The sequence below is a fragment of the Sebastes fasciatus genome, chromosome 1, assembly GCF_043250625.1.
Source record: "Sebastes fasciatus isolate fSebFas1 chromosome 1, fSebFas1.pri, whole genome shotgun sequence".
NCBI lineage: Eukaryota > Metazoa > Chordata > Actinopteri > Perciformes > Sebastidae > Sebastes > Sebastes fasciatus.
The window spans coordinates 2,130,871-2,155,821 of record NC_133795.1 but is presented as its reverse complement, the minus strand read 5'-3'; the positions used below and the strand labels follow the sequence as shown (position 1 = coordinate 2,155,821).

The 24,951-nt window shown below is 40.6% G+C and overlaps 1 protein-coding gene across 2 annotated transcripts; it reads right to left on the bottom strand.

Moving 5' to 3' along the window:
- Positions 1-1,232: 1,232 nt before the first annotated feature.
- Positions 1,233-21,967, bottom strand: cldn19 (claudin 19). Of its 2 annotated transcripts, none has more exons than XM_074635399.1 (5): positions 21,220-21,967; positions 10,035-10,199; positions 9,680-9,764; positions 6,448-6,594; positions 1,233-2,723 (listed from the first exon to the last, which is right to left on the bottom strand). In XM_074635399.1, exons 1-5 carry the CDS (start codon positions 21,440-21,442, stop codon positions 2,687-2,689), a joined length of 657 nt encoding a protein of 218 aa, XP_074491500.1. In that variant the 5' UTR covers positions 21,443-21,967; the 3' UTR covers positions 1,233-2,686. The 2 variants fall into 2 exon arrangements, with proteins under 2 accessions (XP_074491500.1, XP_074491418.1); XM_074635317.1 differs by having other exon boundaries at positions 1,233-2,165.
- Positions 21,968-24,951: the final 2,984 nt, after the last annotated feature.

Sequence of the window (24,951 nt, the reverse complement as noted above, 5' to 3'; positions counted from 1 at the left end):
CCCCTTGGGAATGACAACGGGCTGGTTATTTCCTATTTATCCTATTTACTTTAGGATTGTTGACTATTCCTAAAGTGATGCCAAGGGTAGGGACAAAGTGGCAGTATATGACAAGTTAGGATGAGTCCTTTCAATCCTTTCAGTTACTTCCATCAGGTCGCCGCTACAAACTCCCACTGGCCCGGAAAAATATATATAAAAAAATCTTTCATTCCCGCTGCCATCATCACCTTGAACAGTTTAAAATAGGCAACATACTTAACTTCAGTCTATTTTCACACTGTTTTTATAATTGTATATAATTATTAATCTTATATGTGTTTTATCTATTTATTGTTGAGCCTGTCAAAGACAAATTTCTGTTACCTGTGACAGACAATAAAGTTTTTCTTACCTTATCTTATCTTAACCCAAAGCACAATCTTTTCCTAAGCCTAACCAAGTTCTTCTGTTGCCTAAACCTAACTAAGTAAACCTTCATTGGAAGTTTATTTGGTTACATGCGGAAACTGACGCGCCGTCCCTGACTCTAGAGGGGTACCTAGAGCGTCAGAGTTTGAAGCGTAGCGCCACTGACCGAGCGTCGGTATTTGATGGGTTGGGAATGAGAACATGTTGTCGGGTTGACAAAGACAGTAACTTTGGAAGGTAACTCTTTGATTTGTCTAACTCAGACTGGTAAAGTCTCATATTAGCTTCAGCTGAACTTTGGAATGTATTTTTGCCCAGAGTGAGAGTCGTGAATCATCTGTTACCTTGGAGTAGCATTAGGGGACGATGGCAACGACCATTAACTCTTGTAATGTATGTATGGGCATGTGCATATTGTATTAAGATCTGTATCTGAACCTATCCATCAACCTTTTGGGGTTCAATATAGAAACAGTTTCACGAGCTGGGATGTAAAATCTTTGCATCCACCCACATAGAAGCTAACCCTTAGTTCCAAGCTTGTGATTTAACAAATGTTTTGTAGCTGAAACTCCTCACAAGAAGAAAATCAAAGCCTTGTTATCAGCTGTATAACAGCAGCAGCAGCAGCAGCAGCAGCAGCAGCAGCAGCGGTGAGCAAGTTAACTTTGTGAGTCCACCTTTGAGAATGTGCCGCAGCCCAGTGGAGCAGAAGTGGAATTCCACGTCTGCAATTATTGAACAACGGGGTGCAAAAACAAGTATTTGAGCTGGAGAAGGAGGAACGAGTCGGGGGGGGTGAAAAGTTAGGAAACAACTAATAAAGCATAACCAAATCCATTTTTATTTTATGTCTCTGTTTACTTTATTCTAAAAGAAACAGACAAGGGTATACTGTAAATGAGATGATACACGACATTGAGGAGGTAAATATTAGAGAAAGGAATGGCATGGTAAATAAATGCAGGCATCAGAAGGGCTTTTGAACAGTTCCTTAGTACAGGAGACAACAACACACAGTACAGTACATCCTTTATACGAGTCAATAATACAGTGACTCTGTCATTCACACAAAAAAAATCATATTGGCACTTAACACAAAACAGAATGAATGTACTGGGTATATCCTCAATCCAGGCTACTTTGGAAAACAGGCACATTACAAACAGTGGCATGAAGGCACTAAGATCTATCGTATGTTGTTGTTTCATAAGTGGTACTGTATGTAGAGTAGCTTCACATTCATTTTCACAAATCCAACAATAGAAAAAAAGGCACACAGAGCTGCTGGCGGAGGAACTATATGGACACGCATCCCTCAGACAGGATGGGAGGCTATATAAAGAAGTCAAAAACATACATGTGCACAAACATGTGTTATATAAGGCACTGTAGTAAAACATTATATATGTAGTAAAAAAAAAAAAAGGAATAAAAGTAGGTGGTATATACACCCGGGCATTTTTAACATGTTATAGAAAACATACCCTGAATGAGCGTCTCTCCCAAAGGCAACAAAACAGACAAGACCAGGATATCATCTATTTCAGAAAACCTCCCAAAATGTGACTTCAACAAAGACTCACGTTCATAAATTCTTTCTTTAACGGTGTCTGTTTGTCTGTTTTGAGTTCCTCAGTGAGAGGTTTTTTTTGTGTGTTGACAGAATCTAAAACCATGGTAAGGCCCAGAAGACTCTCCCAAACTACAAGTACTGCTCCCTTTTCTCTGGTGGGGTACTTTTAACATTTGGTCTGCAATTCAAAAGGGAAAAAAAAGACATGTTTCAGTCAAAGTACAGTCACAGCGCACAAAATAAACCCAAGAGACACATTTACAAAAAAAAAACACACCCAGAGGTCATAGGATATAAGGGGGGAGGGCGGGGGGGAGAATCATAAATCAGCGCAATAAAAACCTCACAAAGGGTTTCAACTCATTGTTAACTTCTCGGCCAATAATGAGACAGAGAAGGGCGTGGGAGGTGTAGCAGAGGGTCGGCGGGCTGAAATGGAGGAGGTCACCTCATTTCTTAAATAGAAGGTTTGATCACGTAAGAGTCCATATTTACAGAAAAAGGCTCCGAAGGTGGGGGAAACAATGGGAGAAGACAATGCATCTGGGTTCCCGTTAAAAAACGATAAGGTGCAGATGTACTGAGGAAAACTACAAGAGGTCCAAAGGGTCTAAGAGACATCAAGGGGGGACAACAAAAGGAGGGGGAAGACAGTGGATGGACAGGCGGACAGTTCCTCGATAAAAAGGCGGGGGCTGATCAGTCAGGGAAACTAGTTTCACTCAACAACTCTGCCCTGAATTAGAGGAGAGAAGAAGACAGTCAGAGAAGACAGGAGGGGAAATAAAGAGACACATCAAGACCTCTCAGATTCTCACAACTGATATGAAGAGTTAGAAAGCTTGATGATTATAAAGATGTTAGCAAAAAAAAGAATGGAAAGTCAATGAGAAGAAACATGGGAGGTGATGCTCCAAGTTTAAAGAGATTACAAATAAATATTAATAATGATGGAGATGGACTGACTGATGAAGGGGAGACAGATTTATGTGGCTGTAGCCTGCTTACGTTAGCTGCTTTATCAGCTATTAAAGAATAGTTTGACATTTTGGGAAATACACTTCTTTGCTTTTTTTTGGAAAAAATCGATGTACTTTTTTGACGACTCAAGGTAAATTTTTTTACTTATATACTTTTATACTTTGCTTATATTGGGTTATTCTATGTTTATATTTTATATCTGCTGTGTCAGTTGTAGTAGTCTGGTATATTTAAAGTGTATTCTAATATTTTCTTCATAGCCTATTGTGTATTCTATAGATATTTATCTCTAGTGTTGATATGTGCATTTTATTTACTGTTCCTGTGCGTCGCCTGGATAACATCCAGCTGTAACACAATCATTTCCCAATTTGGTATCAATAAAGTACATCTGTCTATCCATCTATCCATCTATCTATCTATCTATCTATCTATCCATCTATCTATCTATCTATCTATCTATCTATCTATCTATCTGTCTATTTATCTATCTATCTATCTAACGGACAGATCTGAGAGGGGCATCAACCTCAACCAAGTAAATAAGCACACTTCCCAAAATGTCAAATTATGATTTTAAATGTATATTTTCTTTTCTTTGGACAGAGCTGCTTTAGGTAGTTTTTTATCAGACTTGTTGTTGAGCAATCCCTATTCAAAGCACAGCTGCTAATGACAGACCATTGATGCCTGACCCCCCCCCCCCCCTCCTCTTTATTTAAAGGGCACAAGGAATTTGCTATAGTAGACCTACAACCCCCGCAATCTGACAGAGCACAGAGCACCACACAAACAAGTGTCTATACCAAGAAGAGAGGCCGTATGACCGGGAAATGGGGGCACTGGGAGCCATTCTGAGAAAAGTTAATGTCTTCATTATCTGGAACAGTGATGGACCAGCTCTTTTAGAAACACTACAAATGAAGGCAAATTGATGTGGGAGCGTCAAGCCGGAGCTCAAGAGCCAATTTAGGCACACTGTTGAGTTTTTACAGGCTCTAACGTGGTAGCGTTTAAAATGCTGCAGATATCTGTTGTAATTCCTCCTCGTGGAGTAGTTTACAGAAACACCTGTAGTTCTACTGCAGGGAAGTTAAATATGACAGTTTCTATTATTTACAACTCATGCTTAGCTTATAGTCCATTGTAAAGTAATGATACTAGTGTCTTATAGTTTATATGATCCCCAGTGAGATTATACCTGTGTGAGAAATACATGAGTTAGATCTTAGACATCGGTTTGGTTATAGAAGAAGCTATGAGATGAATCTGGAATAATGATGTTAGCTATAAATGGTGATATGTGTCGATGAGCTCCTCCACTTTCTGATGATCATCATTAACAGCATTCATACTCAGTCAAACACCTTTTTTTCTTTTTACAAAAAATTCACCTCCACTCCTGCAGTTCAGATTGTGTGTTCATGTGCAGCCCTCATCACGTGATTGTTGTGTAAAATAGGACGATATAAGAACTATAGCTTCTTTTAAAGTGAGGAAGCTGTTAATAAAACGGCTGCCAGAGGCCTTAATTACACAGGACACTGAACACATCTGCTTCTTTATCGTCATTTTGGTTAATTTAAATCACACGTGAGCTGTCTTCATCAGGCTACTGAGATCATGTGCTCCCTATTTTTTTTAATGGAGTTTAACAACCGAGTTTACAGTCTAAAAACTACCACTTGGTGGACATTTTATAGGCTGATTCCAGTGTTTTTAGACTCAGGGAGGGGATTCACTTCTCCTACATGATATCAGCTGATTGAATGGACCTTATCTGTGGTTATCAGCCACATATATGGGTTAGAAGGGGCCTGCTACACCTACTAGTAAGTTCAGAAGGCTGTTATCATCTATTTACATGGTTGATCACGGATACGAGTAGAGGACGACGCCGACCTCTAGTGGCCGTAGTAATTATGATGTGAGCAAAGGAGGAAGTCAGGTGACGTAGTATAAAGGTCCACACGAAGAATATATTGCCTACGTCAGCACCTAGCAGCAAAGCTAAGCTTCCGCCATTTTGGACTGAAAGTGACTACCGGACGCCAGTAAAACGTCCGTCTATAAAGTACCATACAAAAGTGAAACTAAATTATTTATATTCTATTGTCATATTTAATGTCTCTACTGAAATGTCCTGTGTTAAACAATTAAAATATTATAAACATAATTGTATTCAGTCCAAAAATGGCAGTTGTCCAAAAAAACAACAGCTGCAAAAGTTTTGTCTCTTTGCTTCTATATTCTTTGGTCCACAATCACAAAAACGGTCCTCCAGAGTCCGACATCAGAACTGCGCCCGTAGCAACGGTCTGTTATACATAGCAATGGTCTGCTATAAAGAAATAACAGACTGTAGAATGCCGTGATTGACCAATCAGAATCGAGTATTCAATAAAGCCGCGTAATAACCACTGATAGCGCTCATTCAATCGGCTGATAATATTCAAAATAGGTTCTCACTTAGACCTCTGTATCTCTAAACTTCTGGCTACGGGCCTAATCTCCATAGTTTATCTAAACTATACCAACATTATTTGTTTTGGAATGGGCTCCTCAGCCTTTCCATCAAGCAAAATTAGGCATTTATATTCATCTTTCTCAATTTTATGATCATCATTCTTCTTTTTTGCTTCAAGTAAAGTAGCCTACTGCTAACAGGATAGTTGCACCACAGTAAAACTAACTGTCTCTTGCTGTCTGTAGGAAGTTTGAGCAGTCAGTGTCCTCTGTGATCACAGCCTGGGTGAGATTGTACAAATCCAACCTCTGTTTCTCCCACAGCAGACTCCAAGAGTCGCTCAGTAACTTTTCCATGTTTTTTGTACAGTGAATTTGGGTCTCTCTCCCTTTACACAACAGAACTGCACCAGTGGAGTGTGAATACACAAAGCAACATGGAGGCAAAACACAGATGCAGCTCCAACCAGGAAGCATAGGACATGCTAATAAAAGATCAGCGGGTATTTCTAGCTTCATGTCCATTGTCTCAGTGTATCTGCTGTGATACACCTTACATTTTACCTTTCAAAGTGGGTGACTCAGAGTGAGTGGTTGGGATTTTTTGGGTCGGATTTAAGCAGCTGCATTAATTTCAAGTAAATAATGACGTTAAGGCATGTGAGAGGCTTCCATTCACAATTACTAAACTTTATATTATTAAGTAAGCTGGATGATTGACATGAAATATGTAGGTAGTGTGCTTTTTAGCCACCAAAATACATCCTACTGGTGGATAATGTGCTTGTGTGTAATACTGTATATGTACTGTAGTACACCTGTGTCTGCACATTGATGCCAGTGTGTATAGTACTACATGATTGCACATATGATAGTCTTATTGTTTCGTTTTAGCGGGTGTAATTTGAGGAAAAAGGGAGTGTGGGTGGGGTTGGGGGTGGCGCCAAGCGTGTCCGATGCTCTCTGTTTGGGTGGCTGCTCGGAGGGGAGGGGTGGGGGGGGTTTACACGTACTCCCTGGTTGTGGAAGGCTGTGATTGGCGGTAATATTGCTGCCCTCGCATGTCTTCTTTAGAGCAGGAGCAGCACAGCAAGGAGCCGCCCAGAACCGTCAGGCTGGCCGCCGCCCAGCCCACAAACAGGGCCGAGCCGAACTCATACCTGTACAAGAGAGAGAGAGAGAGGGAAAGGTTGTAAAGAGGACCGGTATACAGTTACAGGTGTACAGTAGGGCTGTGAGTGTCAGAGGTTTTTCACTTCCTCCAAGATTATAATTATGATCGGCTCCGACTCTCATTGGAAGTCAAAAACAAGACTTGCTGAAAGTACTTTTACCCAAAAAATATCAAACACAGATTATAGAAGAAATGATAATCTAAAGAATCTTATATCTAAATTGTTAGTTTTACTCGTTCCTTCCACAAAAAGCCAACGGGATTGTTCCATTGGGTTTTGGATTATTGCAGAAAAATAAACTCTGTGCCAAACAAACGTGTATGATATTTGTTCAAGATCATTTCCACAAATGAACACCATTATGATTTTTGAAGCGTGAATGTGATTGCCAGAAGTAAAAAGCTAACTTTAGGTCGGCGTGATGACGTTTAGTCGTCTCATTTAGCCACTTGTTAGCAACCGCTGTTTTTAAGACACGTAAAAGCTTCAACATTATGGAATTTTTGCCCAATGATGCCAAAAAACATTGTGCCTACTGAAGCTTTAAGCTTGTGTTAACTACAGACTTTATTTCAGGCATCTAACAAAAAACCCATTCAAATAAACCCATTGACTTCCAGACAAGTGCTAAAACTCGTTTCCAGGTTTTAGGAGTCATTCCTGTAGCGCTCTATTCGAGGCTGCTCGATAAAAAATGGATTCTATATCGCTGTTTTATGTGCCACTAAGAGCACTTTAAGAAACCATAATCCGAATCATCTGAATCAGAGTGATATTGATACCTTTGGTTCATTTTCTATTCGTTCTGGTTCGGTTTCACGGTGCGCAAATTAAAGCGGACCAAATAAATAAAATAACTTGTTGAGTGCCATGTACGAAGGAGTGAATTTATATTTTTCGTCTCAAGAGCTGCTGCTTCTACGCAGTGAATCACAGACTTTGAAATATTGCTGTCGAAAGTTTTCTCACTTTGACTCGGCACTGATCTACTGTGCACACGAATCCCTTCTTCTCCAGTTTATCTTGAATGATTTTATAAATGTCCCTTTTTTTGTGGACCAAAGAATGTTCCAATTCCCCAATTCGTTTCAGCTGAATGTCACAACTCCCCTGAGTTGATTGGAGGTTATTCAGATCACCTGTTGTGCAGGTGTGTGTGTGTGAAGGACTGATGGCTCCTAATTAACAACTGAGAGCAGCTTGGTGCATTTCCCGTCTCAGCCAATCAGGGTGTGACGACGCCCTTTCTTTAGGGCTTAAGAGAGGAGGGGAACTGCACAACTCGAGCTTTCTGATCTTTCCTCGACATAATGCAGCCTCATTTCAGCCAGAAACTTCTGGTCTTTAGGCCCTTCTTTGCCGTTTTAACATTTATGATTGAGAACTGAAATCTGGAGAATCAGTACCGCCACACAGCATTGATTTAGACTGGAGGCAATTGTCACTAGTCTCTTATCAATATTAGGACAAGGGATGTCAATTTATTGTAATGTAAAACAACTGTTACATATCCAACTTGAGACTGGTCTGAAAATATCGGGGCTGGAGTTGTCAAATATGCCAATAAACAAGATAAAAAGAGAGAGGGAGAGTAAGCAAGAGAGAGGAATGAAACACTGAACTACTTCACTGCTGTTATGTAAACTCTCAACAGATTGGCATTTCTTTGGAGGCAGACGTCTTCCCTTTTCTGTCAGATTCTCTTCTCAACATTGATTCAAACACACTGTTGTCTCGTTATGTGGGAAACGAGTCAAATGAAGCTGAACGTGTTAATCTCTTATTTGTCTGATGTGCCTCAAACTTTTGGTTATTCAGAAATAGAACGACGACTTTAATAAACAGGGTTTTTGTTCCTGCGGCTCAATCGTTCCTGGGATAATTTTTTCATAATGCAATATTGTGTTTACATGACCAGTGTTTTATACAATTATTTAGCGGTTAACACAGTAGACTGTGTCCTGTTAATGCTGTGACAAAACCTCTAATGGATAATTTGATGTTTTTTGGAATATGCAAGTCTCAAAACAGTCCCATAGACCGTAGAAAGTATGAAGAAAAATGCACCTTTTTTCAGCCAATATGAATAATAATGGCAATAAGGATTTATATAACGTACATACATGCTGAATAAAATGTGTCCACCATTTACCATCAATAATTAACAAGGCTCCTACGCTTGACAACACAACATTCTGATCTAACAGCCCGGCTGCACAAAAAGGCGTAAGAATGACAAGTGACATGTGCAGTGCATTAGCGTGCAATAAGAACGCCGTTCTTGCATATACGTCATCTAGTCTGCACTGACTGCAATGTAAACGCATCCGTGTAAATATGCTACGCTCAGAGCTGGTGGCGTAGAATAATAAGTGAGAAAGGCTGCTAACAGCGGGCGGGCGGGAGGCAGGGGAGGTGGGGTCCAACAAACACAGGACTTCCGAGAACAATGTTTTGTAAATTTTATGTTGTTTCCGCATGTATTTTAGTTAGTTTACGTACTTGTTTTAAGCCCAACCATGATATTTTTTCTAAACTTAACTAATTCCGAGTACACACGACACGAGAATCAACTCCCTCCCAACAATGGTCAGCAAAGATAAGATTTTTTTATGGTTCTAAAGATGATCTTTCCAGATATTCCTGTGGTGTGAGGTATGTTAAGAGTGTTTTTTTACATCCCCCCGATCAGCTCTGAAGTTCATCCTGTTGTGCTGTTTTGGGCCAAATCGTTGCTCTCCACACACTACAGGAACAAACTGTTAAATTTAACACATGTCGTTATGTTTGGACTCTCACATTTTAAACATCTGTTAAGATTTGAAAAAATCTGGTTTAGTGTGGGCCAGCCTTTAGTGAATGGTTTTGTTGCCTAAACCAAACTGTGACTGTTACCTTAGTTTTGTTGCGTGGCGCACAAATGGCACGTGAAAAGCCTAAAATGCGTCCTCATGACATGCAGAATTACCTTGTAATTTTGTGCTATTTAAATTCCTTCCTGGGAATTTTACATATGTAATCTTGCATATATAAAGTTGAGTTGTTCAGCAATAGTTGTGCTTTGACATACCTGGCGTTGGGCGGTGTATTTGGGTTGAAGAACTGATAGGACACCTGAGTGGCGTACCAGGACACAGACACCAGCGTACATAGACCTGTGGAGGGAGGAAGGATAATAAGACTGTTCAGTAAATGTCTGCAGGCTTTCACTGAAGCTACAATAACACTCAAAATGAATTGGGAAATCCGTATTTACTTAATTTTCTCCCACTGGGCTTGTGGTTTATGGCTGAGGTCAGCAACTAATGCCTCCTAAAATGACCACTTCCTGTTTACAGCAGGGACTCTTAATTACAGAGATTCATACCAGACCGCTGAGATACTGCTGTATATTACTGTCTGCAAACACAGCAGGAATCACACACCTGCGAGCAGGAAGAGAGCTCCTCCGGTCACGGCGATGCGGGTTTTGGTGACCGGGTTGTTATCTCCCACCTTGGTGCACTTCATGCCCACCACGCTGACGATGATGCCGATGAAGCCCAGCAGCACCGACACGACCATGAGGGCCCGACATGTCTGGATGTGGACTAGATAAAGGAAGAGGAGGAGATTGCAGAGGGGAGCACAGATACAATAGAAGATATGGAAGAAAGGGAAGGGAGAGGAGATGAGAAAACAAACAGGCTTTTTAGTCCATCACTTGGAATGAAACGCAGATTTCTGGACATTAAAGTGACGATTATAAAGGAATGAAGCTACACGCGCCATGCAGGCTTGATGGGAGACCACATGCTCATTAGGGAGCGTCCACCACTGTCCTCTAGTTTCCCAGCAGGGTAATTCCAGCTGTTTTTTTTTCATTTCCAGAGGTGACTTTCTTGGCCACAATCTCTGCATGTCACAGTTTTTAAAGCTCTGGAAAAACATAGTAAGATTACCTTGAGTGATTCTGTTTTTAACCTTCCTGTTTTCCTCGGGTCAAATTTGACCCGTTTTCAAACATCATTATATCATAAATATGAGTTTCTTTTCATCTAAGTGCCCCAAAATAACATGGATGAAAGTAATTTGTTATTTCTAAACCGTCAAACAGGAGGGTTAAACTACTATTACTACGACAAAGTCAAGAATGAACTTTCACATTCAATTAGATGGAATAGAGTAGATTAAAATACATAATAGCTTGACGATAGTTGAGTGGACCTTGTGTGACCTTGAGTGACAATTTTTACTGTTTCTAGTAAGTGGACCTTGAGTTAAGATTTTTATTTCTAGTAAAACAGCATCTCACAGTCTTCAAAGTTCTAGAAAGAAATTACTGTTTCCAAGATCAATAAAAATAATTAGAGTAGAGTTAAATCGAATTGACTAGTTTGACAATAGTTCAGCTTTTTCTAGAACTTTCACTCACACGTCATGGTCTTCAAGGCTTCAAATTTTTTTTTTTTTTGTCAAACTAGAATGAACTTTCACATTCAATTAGATGGAATAGATTAAAATACAATAAAAAAGCTTGACAATAGTTTTGCTTTTCATCCTGAGCTTTCAATCGCATTTCACTGTCTTCAAAACTCTGGGAAAGAGCTATTGCAGTAAGAGGACCTTGAGTGACAATTTCTACTGTTTCCAAGGTCAAGGATGAACTTTTGTGCTAGATGGTTTGACAAAATAAATAAATAAATTCACTTCAAATTCAGCTTTTTTCTGGAGCTTTCAAATGCACTTCACCACCTTCAAAGCTCAAGGAAAAAGCTAGTAAGTGGACCTTGAATTAAGATTTTTTTTTGTGTGAAAACTTTTTCCAAGGTCAAGAATGAACTGTCACTCTCAACTAGAATAACTAGACTAAATGACCAGAATTTGAAAAAAAATAAAAGTGTCTTAACTCAAGATCCACTTACTAGCTTTTCACAGAGCTTTCAACAGCATCTCACAGTCTTCAAAGTTGTAAAAAAAAAACTGTTTCCAAGATCAACAATATAATTAATTAGAGTAGAATTAAATAGAATTGACTAGTCTGATAATAGTTAAGCTTTTTCCAGAACTTTCACTCACACGTCATGGTCTTCAAAGCTCCGGGGGAAAAAAAGCTCTGGAAAAGAGCTATTAAAGTAAGAGGACCTTGAATAACATTGTTTACTGTTTCCAAGGTCAAGAATGAACTTTTGTGCTTAACTAAAGGTCAAATTTAGCTTTTTTCTGGTGCCTTCAAATGCATCTCACCATCTTCAAAGCTCAAGACAAAAACCTAGTAAGTGGACCTTGAGTTATGCTTATTAGGGAGCGTCCACCACAGTCCTCTTTATTTTCCCGGCAGGGTAATTCCAGAGGTGACTTTCTTGGCCACAAACTCTGGGACCTTAAACGATCCTGTAAATCTTCTCCCGGATAATTCCAGTGTGGTTTTTGTGCCTTAATGTGCCGCCCACACCGGCCTCAGCACACACATAACTCAGTGGGAGGAACATATTTACACACATACATATGTACGACTGCACAATATCCGCACACAACGCAATTACCGTAGGTGGAATAGACACGGATGAAACACACAACTCTCTCTCTCTCTCTCTCTCACACACGGAGCAGCTGTAGGAGGGCCCGCTTTACATGTTTCACACAGTGGGATTAGTGTGGCTTTGTCACAAAGTGAGATTGTTTTCACGGGGCTGTCGCCACGGCGATCAGACATTTCTGTCTCACATAAAAAGAAACGTGTTTGAAGCGATGCTAAGCGGTTAATGATACTGTCAAAATACTGATGGAGTGTGTCTTATTTACAACAGGCGAGGGGGGGGGGATTGTTGAAATCCCAGCAGCGGTAGAAAAACATGTAAAGTCCAATATCCCCGATTCAGATACCCGACAAAGCCGACAAATATGGTATTTAAAGTAAACATGACGGAGGCTTTCATACAGGTTTAACATCAAGGTCGCCGGCGTCGGCTTCAAATAACGACTTCAAGTGTGAGCCGGTGTTTGTACATCGCAGGAGAACGGATCAAATTACACCGAAGCCACAAACACAACATCACAGGATAAACAGAAAAAAACAAAATATAAGAATAAGAAAAGGATAGTTTGAAAAATAACTCAAGGTCCACTTAGGCTACTAGTTTTTTTTTATGGGCTTTCAACTACATTTCATGGTCTTCAAAGCTTTGGAAAAAAGGTCAAATTTGGCCTTTCTTCTGCAGCTTTCAGTTGCATCTCACCATCTTCAAAGCCCAAGAAAAAAACTAGTAAGTGGACTTTTTATTTCTATTAAAACTATTTCCAAGGTCAAGAATGAACTTTCAGTCTCAACTAGAATAGTTTGACAAAAAAAATTCTTAACTCAAGGTCCACTTACTAGTTTTTTTGGAGGGTTTTCAACTGCATTTCATTGTCTTCAAATTATTATTTTTTTGATCAAACTTTCCAAGGTCAACAATAACATTTCACGCTTTGCTAGAACAGAATAAACTAGACTAGAACTGACAATAGTTACATTTTTTTCTGGAGCTTTCAACTGCATCTCACTGTTTTCAAAGCTTTGGAAAAAAGATGGTAAGATTACCTTGAGTGAAAATTTCCAAGTTTCCAAGGTCAAGAATGAACTTTTACTTTCAATTACATGGAATAGAATAGATTAAAATAGAATAGAATAGCTTAACAATAGTTAAATGGACCTTGAGTGACAATTTTTACTGTTTCTAGTAAGTGGACCTTGAGTTAAGATTTTTATTTCTAGTAAAACAGGCTCTACAGCATCTCACAGTCTTCAAAGTTCTAGAAAAAAATCTTGTCAAACTGTTGTTTCCAAGATCAACAAAATAATTAGAGTAGAATTAAATAGAATTGAGTAGTCTGACAATAGTTAAGCTTTTTCCAGAACTTTCATTCACACGTCATGGTCTTCAAAGCTTCAAGAATAAAAAAGCTAGCAATCGGACCTGTAGTTAGGATCTTTTTTTTTTTGTCAAATGACTGTTTTCAATGTCCAGACTGAACTAGAATATACCAGAATGTGACTTTGTGGTTTAGAAAATAAGAGTCTCTTCATGCAGAGCTCTGGATCAGCGGCCTGAACGGGAACCTGAAGTCATCGTTTGTCATTGTGACAGAAACACACACCCCATCATTCATGGTGCAGCAGTGAAGCAGCGTTTCAGAAGCTGATCTGAAGGGACTTATGATGGAGAGGACGGGACAATCTTTGAAGTCTGATTTATGGCTCCAGAGCTCCTTTTGATGGACTCTCTGAATAGTCTTCAACAGAGAGAGGTTTGATTTTTCTTTTCTTTCATCCACTCGGAGTGTTCCTCTCTCTCTTTTTTTTTTGTCTGAAGGCGTGCGGGGGGGTTCAGGCCGATGATCTGACCAGTTTCACTTGGTGACAAACCAGAAGGGCGTTTGGGGTAAAGGAGAGGCTAAAAGGAGGGAGGGAGGGAGATGGCTGGCTCACCCGCTAGGCCCTCTCTCTCTCTACAGTGCCAAGGTTGGCAGTGCCAGCCACAAGATTTCAATGCGTGTGTGTGCTTGCTGGTGTGTGTGTGTGTGTGTGTGGGCACTGTGAGGTCCCATTGTGAGGTCACTTGTGACTCTGTCGTACGTAATATGTGTTTGCCCACTCACTATGAAACTAAACTCATATCTGACAACTCCAGCCCCTTTCGTATGTTCCTAGCTGTATTACCACACTTTATTTGGCATTAACATTTAGTTCAGGGTGGTCCCAGAGGTGGGACCAAGTCATTGTTTTGTGTGACGACCCCTCTACTCTACTAGGTGTCCCGGTGTCTTTTTGCTGGTTCTCCTTTGTTTTGCAGGAGAGAGGGTCGTCAGGCTGATGTGAGCCCCACCTGGGCTCAGTGTGGTGGGGATAAAAGCTCTCTACCTTTCGACAGATGGCTCTCTCCTCCTTGGCTGGCACACCTGTTTTGGTTTTGTTTGCTGCAGACATTTTCACACAACCACACATGCCTACATTACTGATTACTGACTTTCCATGTTTATTTAGTTCTTTATTGTTAGTTTGTTAAATAAATGCTATTTAGTATTTTAAAAATCGTCTGGTCTCCCATTTTTGTTGCAACCTTTGAGCCGGGTTGTAACAAATGGGGGCTCATCCGGGATTGTTGTTGCCACCCTGCAACACAAAGAGGAAACAGCAAAAGGACAACGGGACACCTAGTGAAGTGGAGGGGTCGTCACATTTGCAAGTGACAAGTAAGTCTCAAGTTTTTACACTCAAGTCCAGAGTCCAGACTGAGAAGTCACAAATCCTAAACTTTGAGTCCTGAAACAAGTCATAATGCGCTCTTCACCAAATGTAATGCCATTTGCGTCTCCGTCTGTAATTGCGACCTGCACATTTTGCACACTGCAATTAATTTTTTTGTTGACCACCGCATAGTTTTAGTACGCAAACAAAATCATCTTTGGTATAATTTTTTTCCAACTGGAGTTCAGTCATGTAACGTAAGTTCTTCATGTTTTTTTCTCCTGCAACTTGTTTGGATGCTGCCGGATTGGTTCAAACAAAGTGGATCTGGGGAATTAAAGCTGAGTTAGGCGAGATTGGATCAAATATGATTAAAAAAAAAAAAAGTAATTTTTATAAAACGGTCGCTGTATCGTGACAGTAGTACATGAAACAGGTAACCTGAAAAAAAAGGAAAACAAGCAGTAAGACCTGATCTGAGGTCTGCTGTCCAGCTGCCATCTATGAGAGCCGGCTGTCAATCACTCGCAAACTCCGACCAAACGGTCAAACTAGGCAGCGCTGATCAAATATGAATCAATATTCTGTTACGTTAATGCCTATTTCTCTCCTCACATGTTTTCAGAATCATCTTGTAGTGCACGGTTTAGCTGTAAAATGAGAAAGTTTGTGACGCCGCCTCCATTGTAGAAATCTGGTGAAGGAACGCCAAGTTCTGGTCACATGACTGGAGCACAGCCAATAGGAACGCTCTCTCTCTCTCAAATGACCTGTGATTGGTCAAAGTCTCCCGTCATGGACTAGATGTTCTAAAGCCTGAAAACAGAGCCATGAGGAGGAGCAGAAGTCTAGTTTTCTCTCACAACACTTGAATTACAATATGCTGAAAGGTCATTATGGAACTTTTGCCCAATAATGCCAAAAATATACTGACTACTGAAGCTTTAACTGTATTGCCACACTTTAGTTGGCATTAACATTTAGTTCAGGGTGGTCCCAGAGGCAAGTCCAGAGTCCAGACTGACAAGTCACGAATCCTTAACCCTCTGGTCTCCTTTTGTAAAAATGACTCTAGAATCTCAACACTATAATGCACAATCATGACAATAAAAAATGTTTTTATTCAGAGGACAAACTGGGCTATTAGAATATGTAGGCTGCAGTGATGTCACATGAATGTATAAATAATTGAAATTACCATAAATACGAGAAAAAATAAACCGGAAATTGAATCTAACAGAAATGTATTCAAACCACACAGAGAACAATAAGGAACACGGTTTTGAAAAATGTTGTCCAAAGTCTTGGTGAGAATCAGGGGGGGCGGGGGGTGATATCATTCTTACCGACACAAATCAAAAGATATTTAATTATATCATATTTTTACAGAGAGCTCCTGGCATTTTTCTGTCAGTTTTGCAACAAAAAGTTATCTCACTGAAGACTTTCATTGTTGGATTTATTACTTTTATGAAGTCTCTGAAAAAACTGTTGTTCCGAGCTGGATTGAAAATCGTCTTAAAGAAATACGATCGATTGACTCATTAGAAAACTACGGTGATGACGAAGCAGCTGCGAGTTAAAGTTAAAGTCTCTACACCGCAGCGTTACGGAGATATTCTAAATAGAGTAACTTTTCTGTTGTATACTGGGGGGGTGGGGGGGTTTAACTTTGAGTCTTGAGTCCTAAAACAAGTCATAATGCGCTCTTCACCAAACGTGATGACATTTGCGTCTCTGTCTGTAATTTGCAACCCGCACATTTTTGCACACTGCAATTAATTTTTTTGTTGACCATAGTTTTAGTACGCAAACAAAATCATCTTTTTCCAACTGGTGTTCAGTCAGGTAATGTTAGTTCTTCATGGCTTTTTTCTCCTGCATCTTGATTGGATGCTGTCGGATTGGTTCAAACAAAGTGGATTTGGGGAATTAGAGGCAGGGTTGACGATGTTCTCCAGTAGACACTATTTGTTATATTGGTTGAAATGGTCTTTACACCCCGACAGCGATCCATTACTGATGAGCTCTGAAAAAGTACCGGAAAAGAGCCGTCATCTGTAGCTCCTGTAATCCTGTAAAAACGTCTACCAATCACTGCCTCGCGGTCCGCTTGGAAAGAACCAATCAGATGCCTCCCTGCTTTCAAATTATGCTAGCTTTCCTACATCGTCGACCCTATCTTTAAGTGTCGAAATGAATTTTAATAAGTGGCACACGTTTTAGATTAACATCAACAATCTTTGGGTTTAGGGGGTGAAAGTATCAACTATTTCCAGGTCGAAAGGCTCAAGTCCAAGTGAAGTCATTTGTGTTAAAATCCAAGTCGAGTTGAAAGTCTTTTTGATTTTGTCAAGTCGAAGTCGTCAAATTTGTGACTCCAGTCCAAGTACTCTACTGCATGTATGAGAATGCTGACAGGTCGTACTGTTGTTCCTGTAAAGTCTACAAAACATACTACGTAGTTTAACTTTGTAATCTGTGAACATGTTTTCTATTTGTTATTTTAAAGACCTTAATAGGGATGGACATTGGAAATTAGAAGTAGCTATAAATTCTGTGATACATTGCATTGGATAATTGTTGTGCAATTTTCTATGTATATTTGTCCAATAAACATGAATGAATAAAATAAGACTGGAATAGACGTTATCGTTGTTCACTATGTGGGCATCACACTCTGGATGGGAAGACGTTAACTTCACACAATATGGTTGCCATTTGTAGAACTGTTAGTCATGATTGAACCTGAGCACCAACCCATCACAAATACCTTTCTATATTCTTATTGTTAACAAATCCCATTATTAGATTAACGTTTCCTACTAACAAATATAAATAAAGCCTCATATATCTTATGCCTTGTCAAAAAAAACTATTAAATACACATCAATGCGCCACACTGCTGCACTCAGTCCCACATCCACCGTCGTGCTACCTTAAATACTTATAGAGCACCAAATGTGGATTAATCCACCGCTGAAAATAGTCCCCAACAAATGCACTATTTCCTCCTGTTTTAAGTAACATTTCCAAAAACTACAGTGCCCAGCTGTTTTAGGAAATTACTGAGCCTTTTTTAAAAGTATATATATATATATATATATTGTTTAAAGATTCACGTCTTCAGTAGGAACCACTGTGTTTTTGGGCCGAGTGCCACAGATTAAAGGGAAGTCAGAAAGTATTGCGAGGCGGACTAACACATTGTTGGTTTTGGTCTGTTTATGGGATTTGTCGGCCGTAAGAAAAATATATAATAACAGCAGCCTTATCCCTTAATAAATGACAATTAATAGGAACTGATGAGTGTATTGTTTGGTCCACTGATTGAGCTGAAATATCTAAAGTGTTATATTACTTTGACAATTTTACTTCTGAATCTCAAGCTGCATTCAGCAGAATTACACTTCAACAGGACAATAGGACAATATATTACTGGAGACAAAGTTGACAGACAAGAAACACATTAATTTTTTTCTTTTAACACTAAAGTGAATTAGAGCTGCAACGATCAGTCGACTAATCGATTAGTCGATCGACAGAAGAAGAATCGCCAACTATTAAGATATTCGATTAGTAGTTTTTCATGTGAAAATGGCAGAAAATTCTGTTTTCAGCCTCTCAAATATAGATTTCATGCTTTTCTTGGTTTCATATCATATTAAACTGAATATTTTGGAGTTTTGGCCTGACAAAACAAGACATTTTAAGACATCACCTTGAACTTTGGGTAACTGGGATGGACTATTTTATAGACCAAACGATTAATTGATTCGTATAGACCAGGGGTTAGCAACCGTTACTATCAAAAGAGAATAAAATAAAACAAATCTGTCTGGAGCCGCAAAACATTTGAGCATTGTGATGAAGGTAACACAGCCTATTGAGTCTAATGCATTGAGGGCCCATAAGTGCAAATGAGAGGCGGGACACTGAAGAAACATCTCAGGACATTTGGCTGGAAGCTGCCGATGGCTTTTCAGCAAATCCAGTGTGCTTGTTCTGGACAATTTTTTTTTTTCTGTCCACGCACTATTGAATTCTCTATTTTCCTCCGAGCCTTTTCTCTGTTTGGATTTGGAATCCATATATAGCTAGCCTATTGAGCTATTGAGGTACGGCAAAATTAGAGGATAGGTCGCCGGCTGTAGACGTACATATAGGCTATTACACCCATTTTGGTTGACTGAAATGATTTTTAAAAAATGTATTCGGTGTATAGGCTACAGATTTTTTACAACAATGATAAATACAAATTAAAATGTAAAAAAAACAGTTATTCATTTCCGCAAAATGTTTTAAAAATCCACAGGGAGCCACTGGAGAGGGGCTAAAGAGCCGCATGTGGCTCCGGAGCCGCAGGTTGCTGACCACTGGTATAGACAATATTTGGCAGATTAATCAATAAGGAAAATAATCGTTAGTTGCAGCCCTAAAGTAATTGTATGTTTCTGGTTCTGAAGAGCTGTCCTTTCAGCACCACCGTCCCGCCCTCTTCAGAAAATAATAACCATCTTTCTCCTGATCATCATCATCATCATCATCATCATCATCTCCTTTTTGAACCAAAACACACTCGGTAAACCTGCAGCAGATCATCCAGCACAGTTTCCACTACGGCTGCTTGGCCGCATCAGTTAGAGCGCAGCACAGTCTGGTGAACAATTATAACCCTCCATCACATGCTGCTCCTGCTGCGAATGTAAGACCAGGAGAGAGGAGAGAGGTTCTGCAGATCAGCGTTTAGTGTTGGATCAAACCAACAACGCCTGTTTAATCAAGATTTAGTGCCTCCTGTTCCCCGCACACATGATCGGATGCTGATCTGCTCCATTTCATAATCTGTCTGGGGGCAGAAACACCTGAATAAACCTGTGATTGACCAAGAATGCTCGGTCCTGACCAGGAGACATACATGTAAGCCCTTTAGAGGAGTTTCTCCAGTGTTTGTCTTCTGTACTCGCTGGGCGTGTTAATGCACAAATGGAACAATGTGTGCGCGTGTGGGGAAGACAGAGCGCATTCTGGGAATATCTCTGGTGTTTATGCTCAACACTGAACCTTTTCTTCTCCTAAACAGCCCCTATTCATCCGCAAAGGACAATACGCTGTTCTTATTGCTGCAGTGAAGGAAAAAGGGAGATGGGAGATCAGCTCGGGGCGCCCGTCACACAGAAAGCGTTTTGATTTAACGGCTCAACAAGAAACCAAAATGTTTGCAAAAGCGCCTCATTTGTTGCTTCAAGTCTCGAAACCGCAGAGAAAAACAGACAAATATCAATGTTCAATTGTTTTATGAGAATGACTTGTGACCCTCTAATAGGATGATTTAAGCAGCCAGTAGATGGTTGGATTCCTATAATCTGTGTGCCATTAATTATGAGTCACTAGGTCCCACTGACAGATTGGAGATGACAGGAGGCTCATATTCTGAGCTAATTTATGTGTCTGAACCTCACATTCCTGACCCCCCCTCCCACTCCTCACACATTACGATGTTTTGGAGTTTTTAATCAAACTCGATGACTCTTCTTGTTCTTGAGATTTACAGCTTCTGAATTGAATGCGGTCCAGATAGCGAGGGCTGGCGGGGGGGACTTGTTTTCTTGCTGCTGATTAATACATGTGGCCAAATGAATGTTCCCAGCTACAATAACTGTTGTGATTTGTGTTACAACACCATGGGGTTTTCTTCCTCCGGGGGGGAACTCGGGGAAGACAAACTGACAGTGAAGGTTTTTTCTTTTGTCATCCTGGCTGATGGAAAAGTCACACAGAACGACCTTATCAAAAATGATTAAAGAAAATGTAATGAGAGTACAGTGGACATAATTATTTAAAAGAATTACTTGAATTTTAACTGTGCTTTTCCATGATCTGACAAATTATCCAGTGAGCATCACTTACACTCCCTTACTAAGATTTTTTCATATTTTGTTAGTTACATCATGTTGCAACTAGGGCTGTCAAAGTTAACGCGATAATAACACGTTAAGGCAAATTTGTTTTAACGCCACTAATTTCTTTAAACGCATTAATGCAACTTGCGATTTTTAGGTCATAGCGGGCTCAACAAAAAAAAGCTAGAGTGAAGATACTAGTATCATATGAAACAAAAAAAAACTGATGAATCCATCGGTACCAACCATGTCATACTAGCTGGTCATGAAGGAGGTTAAATAACACTCCAAACTTGCGCTAAATTTTTGTCGAGGAAAAACTGGCATGGCGATTTTCAAAGGGGTCCCTTGACCTCTGACCTCAAGATATGTGAATGTAAATGGGTTCTATGGGTACCCACAAGTCTCCCCTTTACAGACATTCCCACTTTATGATAGTCAGCGTAACAGCCGGTGAAAGCCACTACTAAGTTAGTCAAATTCAAACACGGTACTCACTGTCCAGCGAGAGCATGGAGTCAAAGATCTTGCACTGCACCTGTCCCGTACTCTGCGAGGCGCAGCTCATCCACAGCCCCTCGTACAGACCCACGGCCGTGATGATGGCGTCGCCGGCGTACGACGACTGCTTCCACTGGGGCAAGGCGGTGGTGGAGATGATGCCGATCCAGCCGCCCAACGCCAGGAAATAACCCAACAACTGGAGACCTGAGTTGGCCATCCTTTTCTTATCTCTGTCCTTCTACGTCTGCCTGTCAAACTCCCTGTTTCACTTGCTTTAGTTCGGGTGACCCTGGTGTGTCGCTCCTTTCTTTGAGCAGTCCAACACTTGTTTCACTTTTTCTCTTATCTGGTCACTCTGAGCATCTCCTTCTGCCTCTCTGCTTTAACTCTCATCTGTACAACTCCTCGTCTCTAACTCTTTCTTTCTCTTCTCTTGAAGTCTCCACGTTCCTGGGCTGGTTTTGTGCCCGTCAGTTGTAAGTTGATGTCTCCCCTTCAGGACTGTCCTGTCTGATTCCTTGATCTCTCTCTGGTCAAAGTGGTATAGAAAGCCTTTCAGTGGTTCAGTTCACCAAGCATCGTTGCTGTGCTGCTTCACTCTCTGCATGGCTTCTTCCAAATCTCTCTCTCTCTCTCTCTCTCTCTCTTTGCTCCTTGCTTACTTTCCTCCCCGACTACAATCTTTCCATCTGCTCCAGGCTCAAGTGGCTCAATGAGGGGTAGCAGGGAGAAAAAAAAAAGTAAAAGGAGAAAAAAACCAAAGACAAAAAGTCCTTAACGGGCTGACCACGGAGGGATGGGGTGAAGGGCTGGGCTGTGATTGGACTCCTCTGTGTTGTAGGAACGCCTCCGGGGAGGGGAGGAGAGAGGGACGGGCTGGGTGGGAAAAACAAGTTTCAAACTGAGAGGCAGAGAAAAAGATGCAGCTCAGCATCGGTAAAGTTCATTAATGAAAAGCATTTCTTGCGAACAACTTTTGAAACTGTATCTTCAATCAGACCCTTTAACAGAACGTCAACACGCTGTTTCACCGGCTCGCTGACGCATCGATCCTTTAAAGGTTGGCCGCCCCCCCGCTGGAGGTGTGGAGGAGGAGTCGGTGGTAAAAGTGCAACAAACACACGTAAATCAGCATCTAAACAATGAACGGCTGAAAAGGACGTGTCACATCCAGACAGGCTCTCTGGAAATTATGGGCAAGCCTCCCCCCGTCACCACGGCAACCACGACAAATGAAGTGAGAGAGAAAGGGAGAAAGAGAGAGAGAGAGAGAGAGAGTTCACCCAACTGTACATCCTTACAGGCTGCAAACGTGGACACACTCCAGTCTTTTGTGTCTCTTCGGAGAGTTTTCCCACAGTTCAACTCAACTCATTACATTACCGTCAATTCACCTCAGACTAACTCTATAATTCTATTCTGCCAATTAGACCGTCCACACACCGAGTCTGCAGAGACGGGGACGTTTTCTCACATCTGTAAGAGACATGTCTCACCCCGACCCTGCACACACACACACACACACACACACACATACATACAGCCTGTCTACACAACAACCATGTTCTTGACTACACTCTCAAGGTTGGTTTCAACAGACTTTTAGATGTAAATATATATATATATATATATATATTAGGGCTGTCAAAGTTAATGCGATAATAATGTCTCAATGCAAATGCGTTTTAACGCCACAATTTTTTTTAACACAGTCGATCTTTCGGAGGTCGTAAAAGTTTAAAGTTTTAAAGCTAGAGTGAAGATAAATAACGCTCCAAATTTGTGCTACATTTTGGCGAGGAAAAACTGGCATGGCCATTTTCAAAGGGGTCCCTTGACCTTCGACCTCCAGATCAGTGAATGTAAATGGGTTCTATGGGTACCCACGAGTCTCCCCTTTACAGACATGCCCACTTTATGATCATCACATGCAGTTTGGGGCAAGTCATAGTCAAGTCAGCACACTGACACACTGACAGCTGCTGTTGCCTGTTGGGCTGCAGTTTGCCATGTTATGATTGGAGCATATTGTTTTATGCTCAATGCAGTACCTGTGAGGGTTTCTGGATCAATATCTGTCATTGTTTTGTGTTGTTCATTGATTTACAATAATAGATACATACGTACATTTGCATAAAGCAGCATATCTGTCCACTCCCATGTTGATAAGAGGATTAAATACCTGACAAATCTCCCTTTAAGGTACATTTTGAACTGATGAAAAATGTGTGATTAAATTGCGATTAATTATGATTAAATATTTTAACCGATTGACAGCCCTTATATATACCTAAGAATAAGAATAAAAGTAGAAATACAAAGCAAGACAAACTCACTTGTATCTTCTGTTTGCCCCTTTTGTGTCTTTTCTGACCTCTCCTACCAACTGAACTTTGAACTTGATCTACCATAACATCACAAAAACACCAGAACATGTGAACATGCATGTGACCGTACTTATCCAACACCAGGCATGTCTTTGAAAACCCTTAACACACACAGACACACACACATACACACACACTCACAGATTCACACATATATATATGGATAGAAAGAGCCATACATGGAGGTCTACACATGGTTTAAAGCCGAGCGGTTTGCATATTCAGTGTGTACGTATGTGTGACCGTAACCGTTGTGTGTTCAGGTTTGCGGTTCCTTCTAATGAGGGGCTTGACATATGGGGTGAGTTGTGGTCAGCTGAGCACGAGAGGCGAGAAGAGATGAAAGAGAGGCAGAACAAGTGCTCAGGTCCGGTGTAGAGTGGGTGGAGCGCTGGGGGGCTTTCTGAGTTTGAATCCAAACAACACACTGCCGTTGGTGGGGTTATGGCGGTACAAGACCAAGTGAAAAAACTCAACTCAGCAATGTTTAGAGTGTCAAACACTCACCGCTCAGAGCAAACATAGAACAAGTCCTCATACCGAGACGAGAAAAGAAGTTGCCTTCTAAAATTACCCATATATGTGCATATGCAAAATGCATATGATCATAATTAAAATTACTTATATTTTCACATCTGCCAGCTCCTTGGATACTGCTGGGTTCAGTTTAGGCAACTAAAACTACGTAGTTACGGTATCATTACCCTGGTTAAAACAAATCAGCATTTACTATGATGGGACGGGATCAAACAACAGTCTACCACATTAAAGGTCCAACTCCTTCTCACTCCCAACTCGTCAAATACAGACGCTTGGTCAGCGTCCCTCGGCATCTGACACCGACGCACTGAAGCTCCATTTAGTGTCTGTATGAGACGCAAAGAGTGACAGAGTCCACTTAGGGAGGAGGGCGGGTTGAGGGCGGGTTTTGGACGGGTCAAACAAACACAGGGCTTTCACCCAGGAGACCGCTGTTCTTGTCCCGTGTGAAACCAAGTCAACATTGACTTATGTTACCGTATTTTTGTTACATAACTTCCGTATGTGGCGTTGGTTGAGTACGTAAGCACACTTATTTTACATAACAAATGTACTTATTTTAACACAAACCACGTTCATTTCCTAAACCTAACCAAGTACTTTAGTTGCCTAAGTAAACCTAAAATCTAAGTAAAGTTTTGAAGTTTATTTTGAAAGGCATTGTATGCATGTAACGAGTGGAAACTGTATGTTTTCTGAGAATACGGCAGTTTATTTTGAAAAGACACTATGCAGCCCGGTCTCATATAGACGCTCAAGGGTGCCTTGTGCGTTGGTATCAGACGTCGAGGGCCGTGAC

Excerpts from the sequence above, each read along its gene's own strand:
- cldn19 (XM_074635317.1), bottom strand. The coding sequence starts at position 21,442 with ATGGCCAACTCAGGTCTCCAGTTGTTGGGTTATTTCCTGGCGTTGGGC. Across the intron at positions 10,200-21,219 it reads CTCCATGCTCTCGCTGGACA|TCCACATCCAGACATGTCGG; the intron begins GTGAGTACCGTG and ends TCCTTTATCTAG. Across the intron at positions 2,166-6,447 it reads CAGCCTTCCACAACCAGGGA|ACCAAATGTTAAAAGTACCC; the intron begins GTACGTGTAAAC and ends TTTGAATTGCAG.